A 21284-nucleotide genomic window follows, 5' to 3' on the forward strand; every position below is an offset into this window, starting at 1 on the left:
GGGTTGGAGATTCATGATCCTTGAGGCCCCTTCCAACCCGGGCCATTCTGTGATTCTGTGATTCAGCTAGTAAAACCTAAATGCCTGCTTTTAGGTGAGCTGAACAGTTCTCTAAGGCTCCATGCACTGCACTACCTGCATCTCACTGGATGTGAGACAGAAAAACTGTAATGGCAAAATAACAGTATTTTTTTTCAAAATATTTTCTAACTTAACAGATATATTATGTTTATACTATATCAGAAGTTCCAAAGCTACCTGAGTCAAAACATGTATTTCTAAGCATCGAAATTGTTAGTTCAGAATGTATATGTTTAAGTTTTAAGATAATATCTGGGTTAAAATTAAAAGAATTAGTAAGGATTCATGTAACCTCAGAAGTGCTGCTAGAAAAGTCTTATGTGCATGCCATATAGCTTGACTGACAATAGGTCATTAAAATTTATTCTCATAAGAATATGCGCCCATAACTAATGGATTAACTGTAAAGGTATATGTTCTTGTAAGTGAGGACTAATTAGTTATCCATTTGGATAGGGTGCACTGCTCATTTTTCAAATTCACCTAAGAGCAGTTTAACTCTGTTTGGTAAGTTTCTGCAGATGCTAGCATGAAGACTTTTCCCGTTGTTACAGTAAGAATTTAATTATCTTCACTCTAGATAGTTGTCTGCTGGTCTGTTTTATTTTATTTCTCTTAATCAAATACTACGATTTTGAAACATCAAATTACTTATTTTATTATTGAAAAACCTACTGTCAACAAGACTAAGACCATTCACAATTATGTTTATTGCTCACTTTGCCAAAATTCCCACTGCAACAGGAATAGGAATAGAAAATGTGTCAAAGTAACAACAAAACCTACAATGGAGGTTCACTTCAGTCCAAATAACCTAGAATGCAATAGCTATGCTCACACAGTGAGTTGATTCTCACTGAAGTATCAACGTTTCAAGTATGCTCACCACTTTAACTACAGTGGCTTGTCCTGATCATTAGTCACTTTTACACCAGTTTCATTTGGCCATATCACTGGCTGCAGTAAACTCACATAAATCTAAAGAATAAATTTACCAAATTAGAGCATGCTTTACGCAATCAAAAAATACTATTTGAATCAACAAGCCTTTTGCACCTGAGTAACTTACTGGAACTACACTAATTTATCCTCACAAAGATATACAGGATTTCTAGGAATCACACCCAGGATCAGTTCCACAAACAAAAGGTGTCACAAGCCATACACCACTCTTCCAGCTTAAATTTTGAACGAGACAAGGCTTTTTTTTTTCTTTTCCCCTGAAGTTTCAACATTTGTGAGATGTACAAATGAGCCACGATAGGCTGATGAAGTATTGAAACATTTATGACATAATGAATATGTCTGACAAATCTGCTGAAGCTGCTTTGAATGAGGGGGAAAAAATGTTGACAAGATTAATATAACTTAAGTTGCTACAATGACAGAAAACAGGAAGCCTGTCTTAACCTACCGTCTGTCGGGCTGAGTCCACGGGCTGCCGAGATCATGGACAGGGATGGGCTGCTGTGCAGGGAGCGGATATAGTCCATGTATGGGTTAATGTACGGGTGAGGAGTGCTGAAGGGAGACTCTGATGCCGCAGCAGGATTTCTGTGTGGGGAAATTCTAATGAACGGAAGATCTGAATATGTTGGGCTACTAGATAAGGCAGAAGGCCTGGAAGACAAAAGAAAAAAAGAAAACAAACACGCCAAGTTATCTATATGATAAACAAAAACAGTTTGAAGGTAATATACTTCTGTCTTGAAGAATAACAATTGTGTTGCACGTGTAGTAACTTCCACAAATCTGACTGCCCAAAAAGAAAAAGGCAAGGAAATGAATTCTCCTCTGTACGTATCATTAGCAACGTTTCTCTGGCCAGTTTTAAAACAAGCTTATATATGAATTAATCTTTACATCCCTCAGTACCCTTTCCCCATGGAGTGCAGCAGATAATCACTTCAATTAACGTGAAATACGCATCCTGTATACCAGATATTAATTAATGCCTCAATATGGAAGACATATTGAGATGCTGAATCACTTTCATCTCATAATAACCATATCTATTGGATAAAAGTTTTGAGTTAAACTGTGCCCACTATCTTGATTTGCCAGCTTACCCTTCTTTAAACGGCAAGACTGCATGTCTGCACAGAAATAATTTCAGAATATCCAAACTTTGTAAGCATTAAGACAGCCAGGGCCTTTGGAGCACTTTTTGTTCACGTCCCTTCCCACAAAAGATGCTGAAAACTCAGTGGCAAAGGAATGGTGGACTGCTGCATATGTTAGCTTTCAGTATGGCACAGGAGACAGACGCCTTTGACAAGTCCAAAGTAATTGACTGTATCACCTGCACAAATAGAGACATGCATAGCCTTCTCACATGTACAAATCTGTGATGAACTAAGGCTGAAAGCTGAGTTCACAGCTGACTCAAGAGAAGTAATCTGCTGTAACTTTCCCCACCATCACACCCTGACAGTATGACGGCATCAGGACTACCAATGGAGACCCTTCTGTCACAGCACCCCGACTCCAAAGGCACTAGAAGAAGTTCAAATTTCATCAGGAGGGGTTGCCTGCCCTTGCCAACTTGCTCTTTGGCAAAAATCAGTGATTGAGCCTGTCATGCACTTGCTGTAGTCCAACTGGCTGACCCGAACTAAATGGCTATTTTGTCCCAATTTTCCCAATTAATTTAGCATACATATACAGCACAGACTTGGGCAGCAGCTGCAAGAGTAGCAAGAGCAGATTGTTCCTTTGATGCTGCTAGCTTACAAAGAATAATAAAACAAGAAATGTATCTTTTTTCTTTTAACATACATATACCATGATCAATGGAGATAGCTGTCATCACCTAAAAGGTCAACGGAACATGATCTTACAGGGGAGGTAATTCTGCCCTGCTATCAGCTCAGAAACACCAGCTTATGAATGGAACAGAGATCAAAGTTATGCATTCCTAGCAGGACATGCGTTTCGCTGCAAAAGCCACAGAGGCTCATAAAATCTTACGGAAAAAGATTCTTCCTGTTGCGCTTTTCTCACTCTTTCCCCTTTCCCTTCCTTATTTGCCTTTTGTGTATTTCTTGCCCTCGCAAGGTTTTTTGCAATGTAAGCAATCCCTCCTTGCTCCAAAGTTTGTTACGAGGCTGCACTGGCTGTGTTAGCAGCAGCAGCAGCAGTGGAACCACTCCTTTGGCAGTCCAGTAAAGTACCCACGAGAAGCCTGGCTGCTCACCATTCGTCATGGTTAAAATGCATGCAGTAGCAGAAACCAGGAGCAGCTTCCCACCACTGTGCAAAACAGGCCCTTCTTTCCTCACAGAGGTTTTCTCTGCATGTTTTTGAAGCATCTCTGTTTTGGAAACACAGCTTTGGTGGAAACACAGCCTTACTCTTGCTGGTGCTGTGGAACTCGAGCAGCCATGAAGCATGAGCTGTCTTGCAGTTTCCTGCCATGCTGAGGGTGGAATGCAGGAACCTGAAAATTCATGGTAAAGTAGGAAGCAAAAATACCACAGCTGGGCATCACATTACAGGGTGAACTTCCTTCCATCTCAGTGAGGAGGAAAATATCGTAGTGTAACAAATTCAATCTTAACAAGGAAACTAACTTCGTAAGCTCACTAGGTCACTCTGCAAATCATTTCTTCTAAGCTCGTATCTGCTCAAAAACCGTTCTGAAACCAAACAGAGGGTTGACAAGCATGAGCCCTGGAGCTATGTGGCGCATACAGAGCAGAAAACAGCTTTTGGAGAAGGCTGGGTCTGTGTTACCCTAGTGATTCACTCTCCAACTGGCCAACAGCAAGCTGCTATGGCAAGGGCAAGAGGAAGAGTTGGGTTCTCAGCCTCTCGCTCCAGACCCAGTGGGAGCCATCCAAGGACACTGGGACTTGATTCTTGCCTCCTCTGCACTAACTCTTGCTCTCTTCTCCTCTCCTGTGAGGATGCTGCAGAAAGGACACTCCTTTGGGTAACATCAATCAGCAGCAGGCATATAAGCACTATTAGCTGGAGACAGAAAGGAGTCATGAGGTTCCACATAAAATTCCAAGCTCTGGACTCCAATGTTTACTAATCTCACTCCAGCATCTGATTTTAACTTGTTGCTATCTTCTCTATGTGCTTCTAGCCTGTACTTTTCTCACTCCTTTGTGCTTCTGGACCCTCATCTTCATCCACTCTCAGCTCCCGTTGCCTGAGCCCTCAGATTTCTCCACAGACAAATCACATACCCTTCCCTTCCTTCCCCTTCATAATAAACTTCAGTATGAACATCTTCTGAATTGTTTAACTTCCTCCTTCAAACTAAAATAATAGTTCTAGAAAGGGTGCAGCCAAACAGACTTACTCTTAGCTGTCGCCTTCCCGTATTGCATCTGATCTTAGATTGCAACCTCTTTACATGCCTATGAAGAATGACAATTTTCCTGCACAAGTAACACACTACAGCCCAGGACTGGCTCTGCAGACACTCAGTCAGTGACGAGCAAATCAAATCTCCAGATGTCAGTGGCAGTTCCCCCCAGCCTTTTTATTTCACATGCGTTTCAAACCTGGCCTGGGTCTGAGGCTACAACATGGGACTCAGAGAAAGTGACTTCAGTAGGAGAAAAGTCGGGTACATCTTCAGATGCACTGCTTGTCAATGTATGCCTCATTTGTAAACCACAGGAAGGCTCTGCATTTTCTCCTACACAGGTGTTTTCCTGGCAACATATTTGGAGCACTGAGGCTTCCCATAAAGAGGATCTAAGTAGACATGCACTCTTTCTTTAATCAGGACCACTGCGTCTGCAGAGATCCTGCAAACTCAATTCAGATTTAATAAAATACCTACGATACTTTCAACAGTTATTTGATGAGAGAGGCTCCTACATTTGGGACATTAGGCTGATTTTATTTAATTCTCAGTAACATTGATTACACTTATATTCCAGGTGTATATGAGACATTCAAGAGAAGGAGCAGAAAGCAGAGCTAGCTGTGAAGGTGTCTCCTCCCTTCTGTCCAGACTGCCTTCCTTTTCCTCACCAGCACACTGAAATAACTGTGAATGCCACACAACTGCTGTACCTAACAGTACCTGCCTTCTCCCTACCTACCCATCTGCAGTCTGCCACCTTCCTCCTGCTCCTGTCCAGACTCTCAACCTCTGGAGATTCTCAGGTTCTCACCAGGAGAACAGCACACAAGTGCCAAGGCAGTGAGATCAGTGTAAAGGCAAGCAGGTATTTTTTTTCCCGTTACTCATGACACTTGTCCTGATCAATGTTACACAGGTGTCTACAGAGCCTTAAAAACTCACATGGTCACACCAGTTCAGCAGCAGTATGAATCAGATGCATGGTAAAGCACAAAATGAATGAAACTGCTTTTTTATTATTATTATTATTATTATTATTTTATTTTTTAATTTTTAATTTCTGGCCATTGCTGAACAATAGGTGAGCTCTATGTAAGAATTCAGCTATTATCCATAAAATTGGTGAGTCGTTTTGTTCTGTCGCTTGCAGCTGCAGCAAACTCTTCACAAAAAGACCAACCAATGCAGCCAAGACCAACCGATTCCAATTCAGCCATCACAAAAACTAAACAAAGTACAGTTCCCTTTTCAGACCATTTAACTCTTTCTTAATTGAGGGAGTGAAATTATAGGATACTAAAAGCTGATGTAGCAAGCTAGTTTACACTTATTTCAAAATGATCTGCATGCACAGAAGCAGATTTAAGCCACTCAGGACAGTCACAAAGGTCTGTGCCACAGGAAAGTCTGGATCAACATTACGAAATGTGTCTAGTGTTAAAGAAGCCATTTGTCACAAATAGTTTCCAAATTGCCTTATGTTGTGATTAGGCAAAAAACTCTTCTAAACATAACCTATCCTAAAACAAAAAATTAAAAAAATCATGGTGATTTAAGCATTTCCTGCTTTTGTCCTGGTAAGTTATTAAATGGCTCTTTTACGAATCTGTTGAGAAATACATTTATATTGAAAACAGCAAGTGACGAGTAACTGTAACACTGTAAATATGACACTGAGCTGAAGTTATAGATGGAACAATAATCTATCTCACAGAACAAAGCTTGTCAACGAAGAGGGATGAAATATTGTAACTTAACCTAATTTATTATTGCCTTTTCATCCATCTTGTTATATTATGAAAGTGTCAAAGTTCAAACCTGGATATTTAATCATTTAACGGCACGTTACTCAATGCTGGAGCAAACACTGATGGCATAACTTTCATACCAATGATATCCACCCTATTTCTCTGATATCTGCTCAATTCTTTTCTGCTCGAAGAACTGAAAAATGTTAAACTCATTAAATTGCCTACGAGTCTTTTCTTTGGGCTGCCCCCAGAACTTTAATACATGCATCTGCCAGTAGAGCATGGGAGACAAACTAGTAGTAAGTACTTTCTTGCTAGGTAGACAATCCTATTTTAAAGCACATAGCTGAATCCCACTGGTAACATTTCCCATGTTAAATAACTATGCTTGTTTGATATCATACATTTTTGGACAGACTGATGGTGCCCTTTGGCACCAAGAGTCAACAGATGTCTAGAAAAAGCTTGTCATCCCTGAGACAGTAGGGCACGAGCCTGAAAATTCAAGTGAGAACAACTCTTACAGCTGTGAGTAGACCAAATGATCAAGTTACTCCTCACTGTTACAGGTATACTCATGGCTGTTGATGTTTCATAAATCAGGCTGGGGCAGCTAATCACACATCTAAATGATACGGGAAGATCAAGAGTCAAACAATTATCCTGCTTCTCAAAATTTTGAACATAAACTGAAATCAATGGGAAACTGCCCACTGATTTTGCTGGTAAGAGTCTGAAGTGATTGTGGATATACTCTTCGAAAGCACAAAATGCTGACCTAAGAGAGCCATCAAAAAACCTTCCACTAGCTTCAATATAATAACAGTGAAGCTGGCATTGGCTATTTTTAAAATGCAATTCCACTGCCTCTTTTCTCTTTTCTCTTCTAGCTGAATTTGCAAACAATCAAAAACATAAATACGTAAGTATGGGAAATCAATAATATTTTTTAGTACTTACGTTTTTTTCCTTCAGAAATCATGTCTTAAAATAGGCAGTCCATTTCCCTAAAATCATTCATTGCCTTCAGGAAAGCTAAGCAAATGATTTAGAATGTTTGAAGAATTACAGTTAATTGAATAAACAGAAATGTCAGTGCTCTTCACGTGATAGAGCTCCAAATGATACCAAAATTAAGCACAGTTCAGTGCATTTTGTTAATGGCAGAAAGGAAGAAAAGGGAAAACTGACAACATGGTAATCCTGAAGTGAGAAAGAACGCTGGAGTTCCTTTCTGTGTTCAATGCTTGGTCAATATTTAGCTTGCTTTCATTCCAAGATTCCTATTAGCACGACAGCCAGTATGAGGAATTCACAGAATCACATATGGCAGAAACCCTGTACTCAGTAGGTACATATACTATAATCATGAGTGGGTCAGTGCCTACATGGCTTACATACAAAAGCAGCTAGATCAAGATCCTGGGTTCCATCACTTATCTGCTCTGTCACCTTTGACAAGCATGTTGACTATGTCTTCAGATGTTTCCCCAGATGTAAAACTGTGTTAAAGTGCTCAGAGGGTACTCAGTATCTACAAGGTCAGACCAATCGGCAGTGTGCTACAAATATTTCCTCACTGAGGCAAGGACAAGATCTCACAAAATGTTCAGTGCAGTTCTGCAATACAAATACGTAGAATATACAAATAACTTCATAAAATTAAAAGGTATGGTTGTACATAAGAAGATAAAAGTGACAGTACAAGGGATGTTTATGGTGCTGGAAACACACAGAACAACTAGCTGATGATCCACAGGAAAAGTAGATGACTCCGGTTTCCCATTCCTTTTACGTGAAGTGTTAACATTATGTAGTTACAGTTAAAAATTGGCTACATTAATCAACATATCAAATCCTTAGTGATTGCATTCATTCCTTTTTTACAATTGACAGACTGCCTGACTGCAGATCTGGCTTTTTTACATGCTTCCTGTCCCGCCTGCAATACTTCATAAATAACCCAACTAACAATTTGTGTGCTCACTCGAGATGTGTTTACACTGTAAAAAACAAACAAACAAAAAAAAGCCAGTGAATTTTCATTCCATTATTTAACTTCTTTTCTTTTTCTACAGAAGGTCAGCTATAATCGATGACCTTCATCCCCAAAGTAACAACTGTACTGTACCAGGAAGCAACTGGCACTTCTGATGCCACTGGATATATTCATTTCTTCATTGCACAAGTCCTGGCTTGATGTCCTTATGTGTGTTTCTTAAGTGTGTACAAAGATACTAGTTTGATTTTCTTCCAAAATGTGCATAAAACCTCCTACTGCCTCTCAGTATTTCTCCAAGCTCAGGGTTCATATTTTCACCCTCACATAATGATATTCTCACTGTAACAAACTGCCTTCCCTTCTTCTGTTCCTTCCATTCCACCAACAATCTCTGTCACCCACCTCCTGGCACACCTCTGAAGCTTCCTGCAGTTGGCCTTCAGTTTCCCCCAGCTGGCAAACAGATTCAGTGTGAATTCTTCCTTGTAGAGTTCCTTGTATTTGCACAACACTCACTCAGGAAAGCTGACCTTGCACTGAGATGTTTAATGTACCAGCAAGGGAAACAGCAAATTATTTTAGTGAGAACTATTGATGATTAATGGACGGTTGGACTGAGTGATCCTGTGGGTCTTTTCCAACCTTGATGATTCCATGATTCTATGAAATAAAAGTAATACTAGCCAGATCTGGCCATCTAGAATTTCCTTTGCTTGTTTCTGTTTGAGCCTTACCAAGGAATCGTCTTACCTCACTCAGTGCACGCTGACTTCTATGAACTACAAATACAGTAAGACCCTACATCTAGCACAGCCAAAACTCAGTGTTGGTAAATTTTTCCTCCTGGTCTTTACCCAATTCCAACTCTATTGATTTGTGGTCATTATCTTATCAAGAATTATGTAACAATGCTGCATTTGATGTACAACTCTTGATTGCAAATACAGAACAGATCTGTATACCAAGTAAATGTTATCAAATAAGCTCAGAAAATCCCCAAATCCCCTGCTACACATGAGACCAGCGACTGCCACGGACCTCCATACACCACTTCCTCTTTAAGATATGTGGAAGTGAAGCAGGAAAATCTAAAATGTCCACAGCGTGCTAATAACCTGTTGTTAGTAATAACAGACTGGACGGTGAAATTACCAACTGCATTCCTACAGCAAACTTCCACGCTCTGCAATTTCCCTTTGATGCTCCAGAGGTGGTCTCATTTGCTATTCAAATTTCAGCCTCCTCTTGGCTACAGTCATGGCCAGCCACACTTGAAGTGTTTAAACCACACAGGCACCATCATAAGAACGTGTGGGCACATATAAATTCTGCCTGCGTTCCTGCTACCTCTTTCTTCCTTCCCTTTCCCCTTCCTCTCCTCCCGCAAAGCAGCAGGTCAAAGGAGTGTCAGAAGCTTTCTCGCACTTAATGCTGTTAAGTCAGCTAATTGAATAAACATTTGTTTAACATTTGCTCCTATTTCACTAATGCACTGTGAGAATGAGAAGAATTTTATTCCCCTTCTCCCCTGTCCTCCCCCTTCCTTAGGAGTGCCACTAGCTGTTATCGCGGTGACTAATGTGCTGTATGTGGCCATTATAGTCTTCAACTCCGAAATTACACCCGGGATGAACGATAGGCTCTGCCTGTATGCTGATTGGAGTTGGATGATGATTGATTAGAAGGAAGTCCGGCTACGTAGCCATGCAAAGAGAACTGCACTGAGCCACAAGCTTAAACACTACAGAGCGTTTCACCAGTGGCTTCAGAGCTATTAGATGTTTTCCTATTAACGACATTTCTCACATCCAGGTTTGTGCATTTTATCTTCATTCTTTCAAATCCTGAAATTGCTTGGATAAGAGCGTTTTATATATATTTATACGCTTTCTAAGAGTAGCCTGAACTTTTAGGGGAAATTGAAGAGGCTTTGTGTCAAGTACAGCTAAATCCAGCCTTTCTATATCAAACCCCTGCTAGAAAATTACTGTGCAGATGATAAGGCTGAAAGATATAATAAAAAGTGACTCTACTCAATTTACACTGCAATATTGGTATGACTGAATATTTTTCATTCAGCTGACTGATAAAATCACTAAACTGTACTGCAGATAAATAAAGGAGGCTTCTGTCAAGAATAAACACCATTAATCATGAAGTCTCACCCTCTGAGTTGCTGTGCTATGCAACTGCACAAATGCACCATCACAAGTGGCATGTTACCCAGCACCTCTTTTCTTTCCCTACTTTTCCTGGTGAGGCTGTCTTCTTAGGAAACTTCTTTTTTAAATTGCATTTACAGCATTTAACAGTCTTGGAATATCTTTTCCATTCAAGTTTACAGGCGATTGCAACTGAAATCTAAATTTCAGCAACAACACTTTCAGCCAAAAATTGACCCTGTGAGACAAAGCAAACCAGTACAGCCTTGCTGCAAATCCAGTGTTACAGTGAGAAGTCCGTATTTAAGCTGGTGAAGATGAGGATCTTTGTAACTCTAAAGCTGAAACAAGCACAACCATTTAATTAGGAGCCCCAAATGCCCTTTGCTCCCCACATCCCATTTTCCACAGGTTGCATTGCATACGTTCAATGTTTCCGAACAGATGCCAAGAATCTCTTTGAACGTTCGAACACAAAAATTCCTCAGCATTGCAAATCTAACTGGAGAGAACTGATGGTTCCTTTCCAAGATGGCCCTATATGCTAAAACTGGACATGTGCTGAAAGAGAACGACTGTTATCCAGCAAAAGCACAGTCATACGAAAAGAAAACCAGACAACTTAGGTAACCTTTTTGTAACCTGTTTTAGAGCAAGTGATGATTCCATAGTGGCCATGTTAGTAAGCCAGAAGGAAGCAGTGCCCTACACACTAATGAGGTTAAAAAACGTGGTTTGGTCTTCATGTTAAAAGCACTTAGCAAGTAGTCTGCTTGGCAAAGACCAACTGCGTGCTGGAGCACAGGACTAATCACACAGGCAGGAATCAAATCGACTGGAAGAATTAGGAGACTTGTGGCCCCGAGGAATGTAATTCATGCAGAAAAGCAGTTGTCAGAGCAAGGCCAGGGAACTGTGTGGGAAGAAAGCAAAATAAACAGCTCAACAAAGAAAACAAAGACGCTCGAATAGTGGCTTTTCTAATGCTTGAGTACACTGAAACTTCAGTGGGTGCATACAACAAAAACCTCATCAGTGAAGACCTCTACCCAAGCAAATACACAGGTGAATGAATGGCGCACTGGTTCAAAAACACTCTGAAAATGCTTGAAGTTCTTAAAAAAAAAAATCCCTGACATTGTACAAAAGAGAATGAACACATATGTATGTGCATGCATGACTGGGAAAAGAAGAAAATGATCCAAATGGTACAGAGATGAGAAGAGAGCTGAACTGGTTTCGACAATTACTCCTGATCTATCCTATTTCTGTTCACAGATCAGAACACGATGCAGCCTGCATGCAAACAGCATTCCTGCCCATATGCACCAATACCCACTAAGAAAACTCCTTAGGATCCCCTCTGACAGGTCGCTGTGTGCACCAGGGGATTGCCTGACCAGAAAGGAGTGGAATCTGGTCTCAACCTCATCAGCACCAGTGATGGGTGCAATTTGTGACAATTAATTAAACTTTGAAAACAACTGAGATTTGAATTTCACAAAACACTCTGTTCTCTTAAAAATAGTGTTTTCAGCTAATGGGTTATTCCTGCCATAATTTAATGTATTGAAATTTTTAGACATCTGTGTTCATACAGTACTTACCAACCGTAAGTAGCTCTCTCCTCATTATTTAGTTCCTTGACTGATGATTTTTAGAAGCCCTCTCTGCCCAGCACTTGAGAATGTCACACTTACTATTGTTTCAGCAAATGTTTTTTTTCTTCCCTTAACTCTTCTGCTAAGGCAGTAGCAAAGGAGGCATTCTTCCTCCCGGTGAAGTACCTGGAAAGCCTCTCATGTTACCTCAAGTGAATACTCCCTTCAGTGTCTGTTCTGTGATGCCAAGGAACGTTCTTTTACTACACTCAAAAATAAAGCAAACCAAAACCCTCTGCTTTTGTTTCAGGAATCTACTACAGGGCATGTCCACAGGATTAGAAAAGAAGAGATTTGGGGAAAGAGAAAGGCAGAAAGCTTTTTTTTCAATTCTAATCACATATGCTAAAATAAGATCTTAACTGCTAAGGCAACAGCAAGTTGGCGATAATAAAAGACAAGTTCAGCGACTGAATGTCTTTTACACTGCACTTGCTACCTAAGTTTAGTTGTGAAGGGAACATGTGACTAAAATTTTAAGTTTAAATACTTCAGTCGTAACAGAAACAGTGATCTGAAGGTTCAGCATTAATCATTTCTGTTGATGTATGGCTGAATTTGTTTTTCACCTCTGTAATAATGACAGTAAACAGTTACTACAGTGACTGTTCACAAGGACTAGTATCTATTACTGAACGCAGAAGATATCAGCTGGAATTTCTCCCCTAATCAGCACTCCTTGCAATTACACAGATTTATAGAAATTACAGTCTGTATGAGATGCACAGTGTATTTTCAGAAATGCCTAAAAGCACTCCAGACCAACCCATGACACTTACTATAGGGGAAAAAAATAATTTTGAGAGTTGTTCTCATTAGTGCACCTCAGTGGCAGTACCAGGTGTATGGTATAAGCTGTGCCTAAGAATGCAAGTCAAGGAGTCATCCTCTGAAACAGCTTCTCAGCTCTTTGATCAGCTTTACCAGTTATTCAAACTCTCTCTGAGCACCACTGCATATACCATGTAAGCATCCACCAGGGCAGCAGGGTTCACAGCTGGATGATGCACAACGCACAGCAAAGGTGAATGCTGCGAAGTCGAGGTTTGGAGGGAGAAGAAATAGATTCTGCTAGGAGCTGTTTCCTGTACTTTCACAAATCCAGGTGTGGGGGCTGGCAGGTGAGGTTTCCTCTCACACAGGTCTGTTTCCTTATTTGAAATTGCAGGCACTGAAAGCCATTGTGATGCCACACAATCTGCAGTTCAGTTCCCATAAATGTTGAATATACAATGACTGAAATACCACGGCCATCAGAAGAAGCAAAATACAGACTTCACCCAGCAGTTCGTGCTTTATTTGTGCGTATCACCGGAGGTTAAAAGCATTCGTTGGGCAAAGTAACTTTTAACAACCGTAAGGTTGTTAAGGTTCCACCAGTGGTGGCACTGACAGTGAATCACCTTCTCTGGTGCAGATTTTTAGCAGTGCTGTACGCAGATTCTTGTTCATCACTGGTGAAAATGCATTACTAATGGTGGGGATTACCCCAAAAAGCAGTTTTGTAGCTAAGAACTTGCTCCATCAAATGGTGTTATCACGCTCTCTGTATCTGTCCTAGTTTCCAGGCACATAAATAGGAGGCATTACTTTTGGAGCTGCCTATTTTGTTTCTCAAATAGCTATCTATGGATGCAGACGAAAACTCCAAAAGGAACAAACTCACCAACTCAGGGCACACCTACATCAGCAGGGTAACCTACACATTTGCCACTCCTGCATCTTTGCAATTCAGTCTAATCACAGGAGTAGAAATGCAGCTCCTAGAAAAGCCTGGTGGAAAGAGTACGGCAAGCCAAGGGAGAAGCCAGCTATGGAAGGTTTCTTGGTACTGTCCAGAGGATGTTTGCTGATATGATCTCCCACAGTGAAGAAAAGAACACCTGACTGCCTCTGGTCATTCAGCTCCTGCCCTTCCTGCCAAATGTGTCTACAGTGTTGTTAAATTGGGCTATTTGTGTTGGTGGCCTCTATAAACTGGACTAGACTATCAATCTTTTCTTACACAGGCCAGAGAAAAAGCCATGATAAATCTAGGCTGAATTTCAACAGATACAGGTCAGAAAGACATTTATCTTTAAAGAGATAGCCACTTGAGTCTGATCTGTTTAGAAAATCTCCCTCATGAAATACTCCCTAAATTTCTGTTGATAAACTTAACACCAGTGGTCACAGCATCTAATAAATAATACTTTTGAGCTGACATTTCAGTTTGTTCCTTCAGAAAGAACGCATTCCTGGCACATTTCTTCAGGATGTTTTGCCTCTGTGTCTAATCTTTGTGGGGTCTCCAGAAACTTACCAAACACCCCTACAAAATTAACCACAAATGCAATTGTAAGCTACTGCAGGATCAGATCTACTGGAAGGGACTAAGCAATAAATACAAGGCAAGTTCACAGAACCCAGCTTCCACGAAAAGCACCTTCTAAAAAGTCCCAAGTCCTTCTTTGGTCATGTAAACTATCCTAAGAGCAAAAATCAACTTGTATGACATTCCAAATCACTTCCTCTGTGAACTGATAAAATCAGTTATAGATGTGGACCCAGTCCACCCTGAGGTACACGTATAAACCACTCACAGCACCCAATCCCTTGGGTGGATTATTTTTTTTTCTGCATCACATATTAGAGAACAGTCAAGGGGCAGCTAGTTAGTCTCCTACATCTCAGAAGCACAGCCAAGAGAAGCTCAATAGTCTGCTTTCCGTCGCAAATGTGCAAACCAACTTAGACCTACCCATACACACAAATAATATACTAAATCGAGTGAAATGTGGTAAAACCAGAAACAAGGTGGTGTTTCGTCCTCCTTCTGGAAAAAAATTGAACTAAATTCAATCCACATTCTAACATTATGAGAAGTATCGTTGGAGGAGGAGAGAGTCTAAGTCAGGGAAAGGCTGTGTGAGAGTGTGATGAAGATGCTCTGTGCTTCTACACTGCAGATGTACTCACTGCTCACATTTCCTCCAGTTAATGCCTGCTCCCACTTTAGGGACCTCTAATTCGCAACACAGAAATCTCACCACTACACTTAAAAAAGAAAGCAAAAAGAAAGAAAGAAAGAATGCTAAGACTGTAACTTTTCAGTTCTCTTTGAACCAAGATTTAACGTGAGTGGAAGAATTGTACTGAAAAAAAAGGAGTCTGTCACAGTCCAGTACCTCACAGGCCACTGCAACAAGTTTGACAGCAGCCTCTATAGAGTTGGCTTGCTTCTGGTTCACTGCACATGAATACCACAGTCAATATCTGCTCACTCGACTAATACTGCTGACTACAACACAAAGAACACAGGAATTTTGTCCAAGAAACCACAGGCTCAGAGCCTCTGAATGTGCACTATATTTAGAGCTTGCATACTTTGCAGCAGATAATAGAATGAGATAAAAGAAATTTCAAGAAGCAAAACTCTAGCACTGTGGCTACTCAGTGTATTTTTGGTTAAACGTTAAATTAATGAGCAACCAATCTGTACGTTCTCCATGTTTCTGTGCATGAGTATTTTCCCTACTTGTTTCGTTCAAGTTTTCCCTCTAATTTTCCACCTTCCTCAGACTGCGTCGATCCTTCTATCAGTTTTTATGAAAAAAAAAACGAAATTAACTCAGGTTAAGTCACTTTCTACATTCAAGCAAATATATCCATCTTATTATATAAAAAGAGTGCATAAGCATGCACACAAATACACATGCTTGTACTTACATCTGCACAGGGGGAGAATCCTAAAAGCTCCAAGGCACGCCTACTTGCTCCTCAGCCTGAAGTAAAATGTTACACATGCAGAGGTGTCCCCAGGCAAGACTTTTGCAGCCATCACTTTGTTTCCATCAGCTCTCAACTTAGGCTGGCTTGAAAGTTTGCCTTAGGGAACTACTTTTCACTGGCAGACAGGAATTTGTCTAAGTACTCTTACAATCCCAGATGGAGTAAATCAGCTAAGTGGCAGTGCTGTCCAGTGATAACGCCTCGATGCTGATAAAGCTAGAAGCTGCTGCTCTTCAGCACCATAATCCACGCAGATCACTTTAAGAATCCCTTTTGTTGGATTTAGGTCTCACCAAATGAATTTGTGCCAGCCTGCCTCACAAGTGGACTTCACACAATGACCACCGAAGGCCTTCCCTTCTCTTTCCCCTCTGCATCACACACCTACGAGATGTCCTGCAATTTGCTGCTACCAAGGACTGTATCGTGAATGGTGACCAGTTAGCAGCTTTGCCTGCTGGCAAAAGCATGCCTTTCTCATAAAGGCTGGGGACCGCACCTTCCCCAGCATCTCTGGTTCTCTGTGGGGCAGGATGGAATGCAGCGTAAATCCCACTTATGCACTTTGCTTTCTAGGGCTGCCGTCACCACCAGACAGCCTCCGGAAGCTTGCACTGACAGCAAGAAAAAAACACGGAGAAAGAGAAAGATGAGACCTGAGTTTGCTTTTTTCTTATCATGAAAGAGGAATAGAAAACTGGGGGAAAGGTTCTATAAAGCAATTTTTAACAAAACTAATTCTCTTATTTCAATTGCTTTAAGTTCCCCAGCCACACCAAAAACAAGCTCACTGTATAAGAACAAAGACCCTCTGTTAACATAATATTTATCTGCTGCTACCGTTTCTTCTTTAAAAATCTCGTAGGTATTACAGTGAGCTACTCAGAGAAAATGATTATGCCACGAAGTATTATCCACAACAGAAACAGATGAATGATGTGAATCAAATTTAATCTGGTGCAGTTGGAGGCAATTCTGTTGACTTCCATGTATATGTGCTCGCTAAAAAACAGAGAGAGTATTTAGCAGTGAATCCTTATTTGATCTAGAATTTACTTGCCAACATGAAAGATTTTTTATATAAGATACTCTTTTCTCGATACTGTCTCTTTCTCTTCTAGTAGGAAGAAAGCAAATGCACAAAACACATAAAAGAGTCTGGCTGAGTTTGCAGAAATTTCGTATTTTTAAAGGAGAAACAGTAGCACCAGTGTAACAGAATTTAGGTAAAACAGCTACATTCAAAAATACTTTCCTATTTCACTGCATGAGCATTTTTTCCTCTCGGTATCACAAAGCAGCCGAAGCACCTATCCTCTCCTGCAGTTCAATATATGCCACGAAGTACAGAATAACCTGTTTTAAACTTTTCCCAGTTTCAGGCCCTTTCTAAAAACACGATCTGTTTCTGAAGTCGCTCCGAAAGTGTGCTTGCAAAGGAGAATTTATGACCTGCAAGTCTTACGGTAAATATTACTAAAAAGGTAGCAACGGCTGAACAAAACACTGATTCACTGTTTCAAATGAGGCAATGCTATATCCTGCATGAGAAATCACAGTCCTGGCTTCGACTCGGGCCCCCTTTTCCCCAACTCGTGAAAGGTCTGGCACTGAAAAAAAAATCTCAACTGAAGGTTCTGTGTGGGCATGCAACCTTGCTATTTCACTTCTGTGAATTCCCATCGGCACAACGCTCTGTCACCAAGAGGCTGCCTACAGAGCCTACAAGATGCACACTCATGGCATGAAACTAATACCAAATAACCCTAACAAGTCACTGAACCACAGTGCTTACTTCTCAGATGCTCACTATAAAAATGCCCCTGGTTATTTGCAGCTGCTTCTGTCCTCACTGCACCTTCCCCATCTCCTGGGCAGGCTTCCTGGGGTGCTTCCCATTCAACACAAGATTTCTCCCTGCTTACAGAAAATATTTTCACAGGTGATTTTGGAAGGCTTGTAACTATAGCTATCTTTTCAAGATCCCAGCCTTTCTTCTTCTGCGGCTCCTGGCTAAACCGCAGAGCTTCTTCCAAGCCTTGAAGTAATGAAGCACAATCCAAGCGGTGAAGTTTTCACCCTGGGTGGGGCCTTCCATCCCACTGCAAAATGATCCAGGAATGCTCAGATAATCTGGGGAGTTCCTTGCCAAACCTCCAGCTTACAGACACGGTGATGTAAAGCAGCAGGTAGAAGATTTTAAAGGTTAAAAGACAAACATTTTTAAAAGAAGTATGAGTTTGGGAATGAAAGCATGACGGAAAAATCAAGGAATCAGTGATAGGGCTGGGAAAACCTAAACATTCTATCAACTGTATGGCAAGCAGTTTCTCTCATAATTAAGGATATTTTGCAAGGCCAATCCTTTAATCTTTTCATATTTGCCTATCTCCCACTATACTCATGCTCCAAACTCAGAGGGTGATGAAAGCTGAGCACCTAGGCCTGCCTTTCCTTTCCTTTTCACCCTTATGTAACTGATGTCTGTATAAATTAGCTATGAAATAACATAGCCAAGAATCGAACTCCCTTTCTATGAACTTGAAAGCTGTCTGCAAACAGAACACATGCTTTGCTTTAGTACTGGTGCATTCACGCAGTTGAAAATATTTGTTTGAGGGATTAGTGTTAAGTAATTATCTGCGTGTGCATAATTTCAGAGCCTATGGCTGCCAAGCTCAGATCCCCACAAGCCTCAATCAGCAACTAGAAAAAATGAGCCTGGAGCACTGTTGATTCAAGGAAGCTGCAAGACAGCAGCTTTGACTTGCAGCTTCCTCCTTGCAAGTGCAAACTTCTCAGGCATTAAGCATGTGGATCACATCAGCATGCCTTCACTTGGGTTTACCTCCTAGCTCTTCCTTACTCAGTCCAGGGATAACAGAAGATGGGATGGAAAGAGAAAGAAAGATGAAGACTAGATGGATGAGCATTTTGGAACACGAGGTATATCCTGTAACATGTTCAACCCTGAGTCTTTGTATTAGCCTCCTAGGACATTCCATTGGACACACTGCACACAGAGCAGCACCCTGGTGACATTCATTGCCACCTTGCTTCAGCTCTGCAGGACCACATCCCCTTCACAGTCACAAGAGCAATGCCTGCAAGTATCAGCCTAGGTCACCTTCAAAGGCCTCCAGCCCAGTTCTGATCACTGCAAGGAACTCTCATCCCAACAAAGTCAATGCCAACAAAGACATCAGATCACTGTAAAACTAGATAAAAGCAAATTTATGAATTATGGTTCCTGAGGAATACAAGAAGAAAAAACCAACACGTTTAAAGCATTAATCCATGTTCAATGAATGCTCTCAGCAGCAGCACTGGACACTGCCTAGAAAAGCTGTCACTTTCTACTGGATGGTCCTGCAATTGGCAAGGACTGAAAATGGTTTAGCTTTAGTCTCTGCTTTACTACCTTGCTTCGGAAATCAGTTCTGAAAATTAGGTAAGAGCTAGAGAAAAGCAACAACAAAGAAAAACAAAACAAGCAGTACAATTATTAAAGACATGCTTCGTTCTAGTGTGTTTTAATCACATGATATTTAACAAGTCATTTAACTTGCTAGCTCAGTGAAAAGTAGTAAAACTTATTGGAAATATTTTGAAAACTAAGGTTCATATCTTGAATTTAAAAAAAAAAAAAAAGCAAAGACCAAAACAAAAGCCCCACAAAAATCCACACTCCAGCTCCAGTGGTAGTGTTGTTATGTTGCTGCTCGCTCAAGAAAGACTGAAGTTTCATACATCTTCCCTGAAGTATAAACTGAAGACATACTGTGGAAATTCCAGAATAACTAAGCAGTGCTAACGAACAGGTCGTGGTAACACAAAGTGACACATTTCAGTACATATTCATAAGGGTTGGGGCTTATTATTGGGCTGTAATTGCAGTTGTTCTAACACCTAATAAGCCATGGTTGGAAAAACAAAGGCAGGTTAATTTGTGATTTCCTCTACTCATTCAGAGGCAAATTAAGTGTCAAACAGCTAATACAGAACATATTTCATTTTATGAGATTTTAATTTAATTCTGCACCATATCGTTGATGCCTTAATATAGGGTGGTTTATCTAAGAAGAAGAGCAATTTATAAACCTCTTTCAATTGAAATCTTTAATGATAGGATACGATAGCATAATTACAGCAATGACTGCTAGTCCTAGTATACATAAGCATCTGTCAGCAATTCCATCACAAACATAAACCTCTACTTTAGGGGTTACAACTCAGTTATAAAATCTGCCTCCGGGGTGAAATTTGGGACACAACAGTTCTGCCCATCAGCAATTAAATTACGTATCACACACATAAATACATACCATCATACATACAGACACATGTATATCTTTGGAAGTACATAAAATCCTGTAACACCTTAAAAATTCTTCCTTTTTTTTTTCTTTTTTTTCTCACGTGGCCACTGTTCGAAATACTGTGCATGTTACAGGCATCAGGTGGACAAGGCCTCCTCTTACATTTTTTCTGCACTTGTATTACTACTAACTAATTCCACTGAGGCTTGACAGGTTCTGGAACACATTTCTAGGAGCTTGGATAACTGCCTAAATTTTTTTTGCTTTTTTTTTAAAAAAAAAATATATATATTTTTTCATATTTGAGGGTACTATGAAGCTGCAAGGAAAAACCACTCATACAATGAAGTCATTGATAAAGCTGTTGGGTAAACACTTGGATCCTGACTGGTGTTCTAGACATTCTCTCTCAAAATTCTCAAATAACTTCTCATATCCGCTTCTTTTTCCTTTTTTTTTTTTTAATCAATGGTATTAAGACAGCAGTCCAAATAATCACTCCAAAAGGCCCCAGATCTAACATTCCTGAGTGACACTTACACGAGGGTCTGCAGAACTTGCAAGAAAATTGTTGGTGTCTACCACACACAAAAATTAAAATTTATTCCTGAAACCTGCAGAAGCATGATGAGCCTACTTACAAATAAGCTCTTAGAGTCCAACGAAGTTATTTTCAACTGCCTAATTGACTATTTACCTTTAATTGTTCTGAGCATAATGGCTCCAAGATCTATTACAGCTCATCATTTCAATGGTGATACAAACTAAATGACTGGAAGAATTAACAGGAGTAAAACAAATAGCCAATATCAAGGAGATTTTCAGATTAAAGCTTGGGTTGGTATCAGAGTGTGTAAAGCAGGTGCCTACAGCTATACACATAACGCAATGTGCCAAGATCTGCCTGCCCCTTATAAGCCCCTGCAGGGCCTGGCAAAGTCTCAGCTCCGAGGCAGGACTGGCAGTGTTCAGGGCAGCAGCACTGATTTCAGAGGGAAGGAGGGCATTGGTGGGCATCTTTAACATCTTAAGGAATCCTGGCACTTTGTCAGTATAGGATGCTACACAGCCCCAAATTTCCATCGTCACCCAAAGGGGACACAGCTATGTACCCACCCGAAAGACCCTGCACACTTTGCATCACAGGGCTATGGCTCTGGGCAGTGGGCACAGCCAGACAGAGCCCCACATAGCATAGGATATAGATGCC

The 21284-nt window shown here is 40.6% G+C and overlaps 1 protein-coding gene across 2 annotated transcripts in view; it reads right to left on the reverse strand.

Annotated features, from left to right (window-relative positions):
- The window catches only part of GLI3 (GLI family zinc finger 3), a 200789-nt gene that overhangs the window by 69136 nt on the left and 110369 nt on the right, over positions 1 to 21284 (reverse strand). For both annotated transcript variants that reach the window (XM_010713104.2, XM_010713103.2), the window contains exon 5: positions 1496 to 1701. In XM_010713104.2, coding sequence (XP_010711406.1) covers positions 1496 to 1701 — 206 coding nt within the window. The remainder of the gene's footprint in view (positions 1 to 1495; positions 1702 to 21284) is intronic.

Source organism: Meleagris gallopavo, chromosome 6, assembly GCF_000146605.3.
Source record: "Meleagris gallopavo isolate NT-WF06-2002-E0010 breed Aviagen turkey brand Nicholas breeding stock chromosome 6, Turkey_5.1, whole genome shotgun sequence".
NCBI lineage: Eukaryota > Metazoa > Chordata > Aves > Galliformes > Phasianidae > Meleagris > Meleagris gallopavo.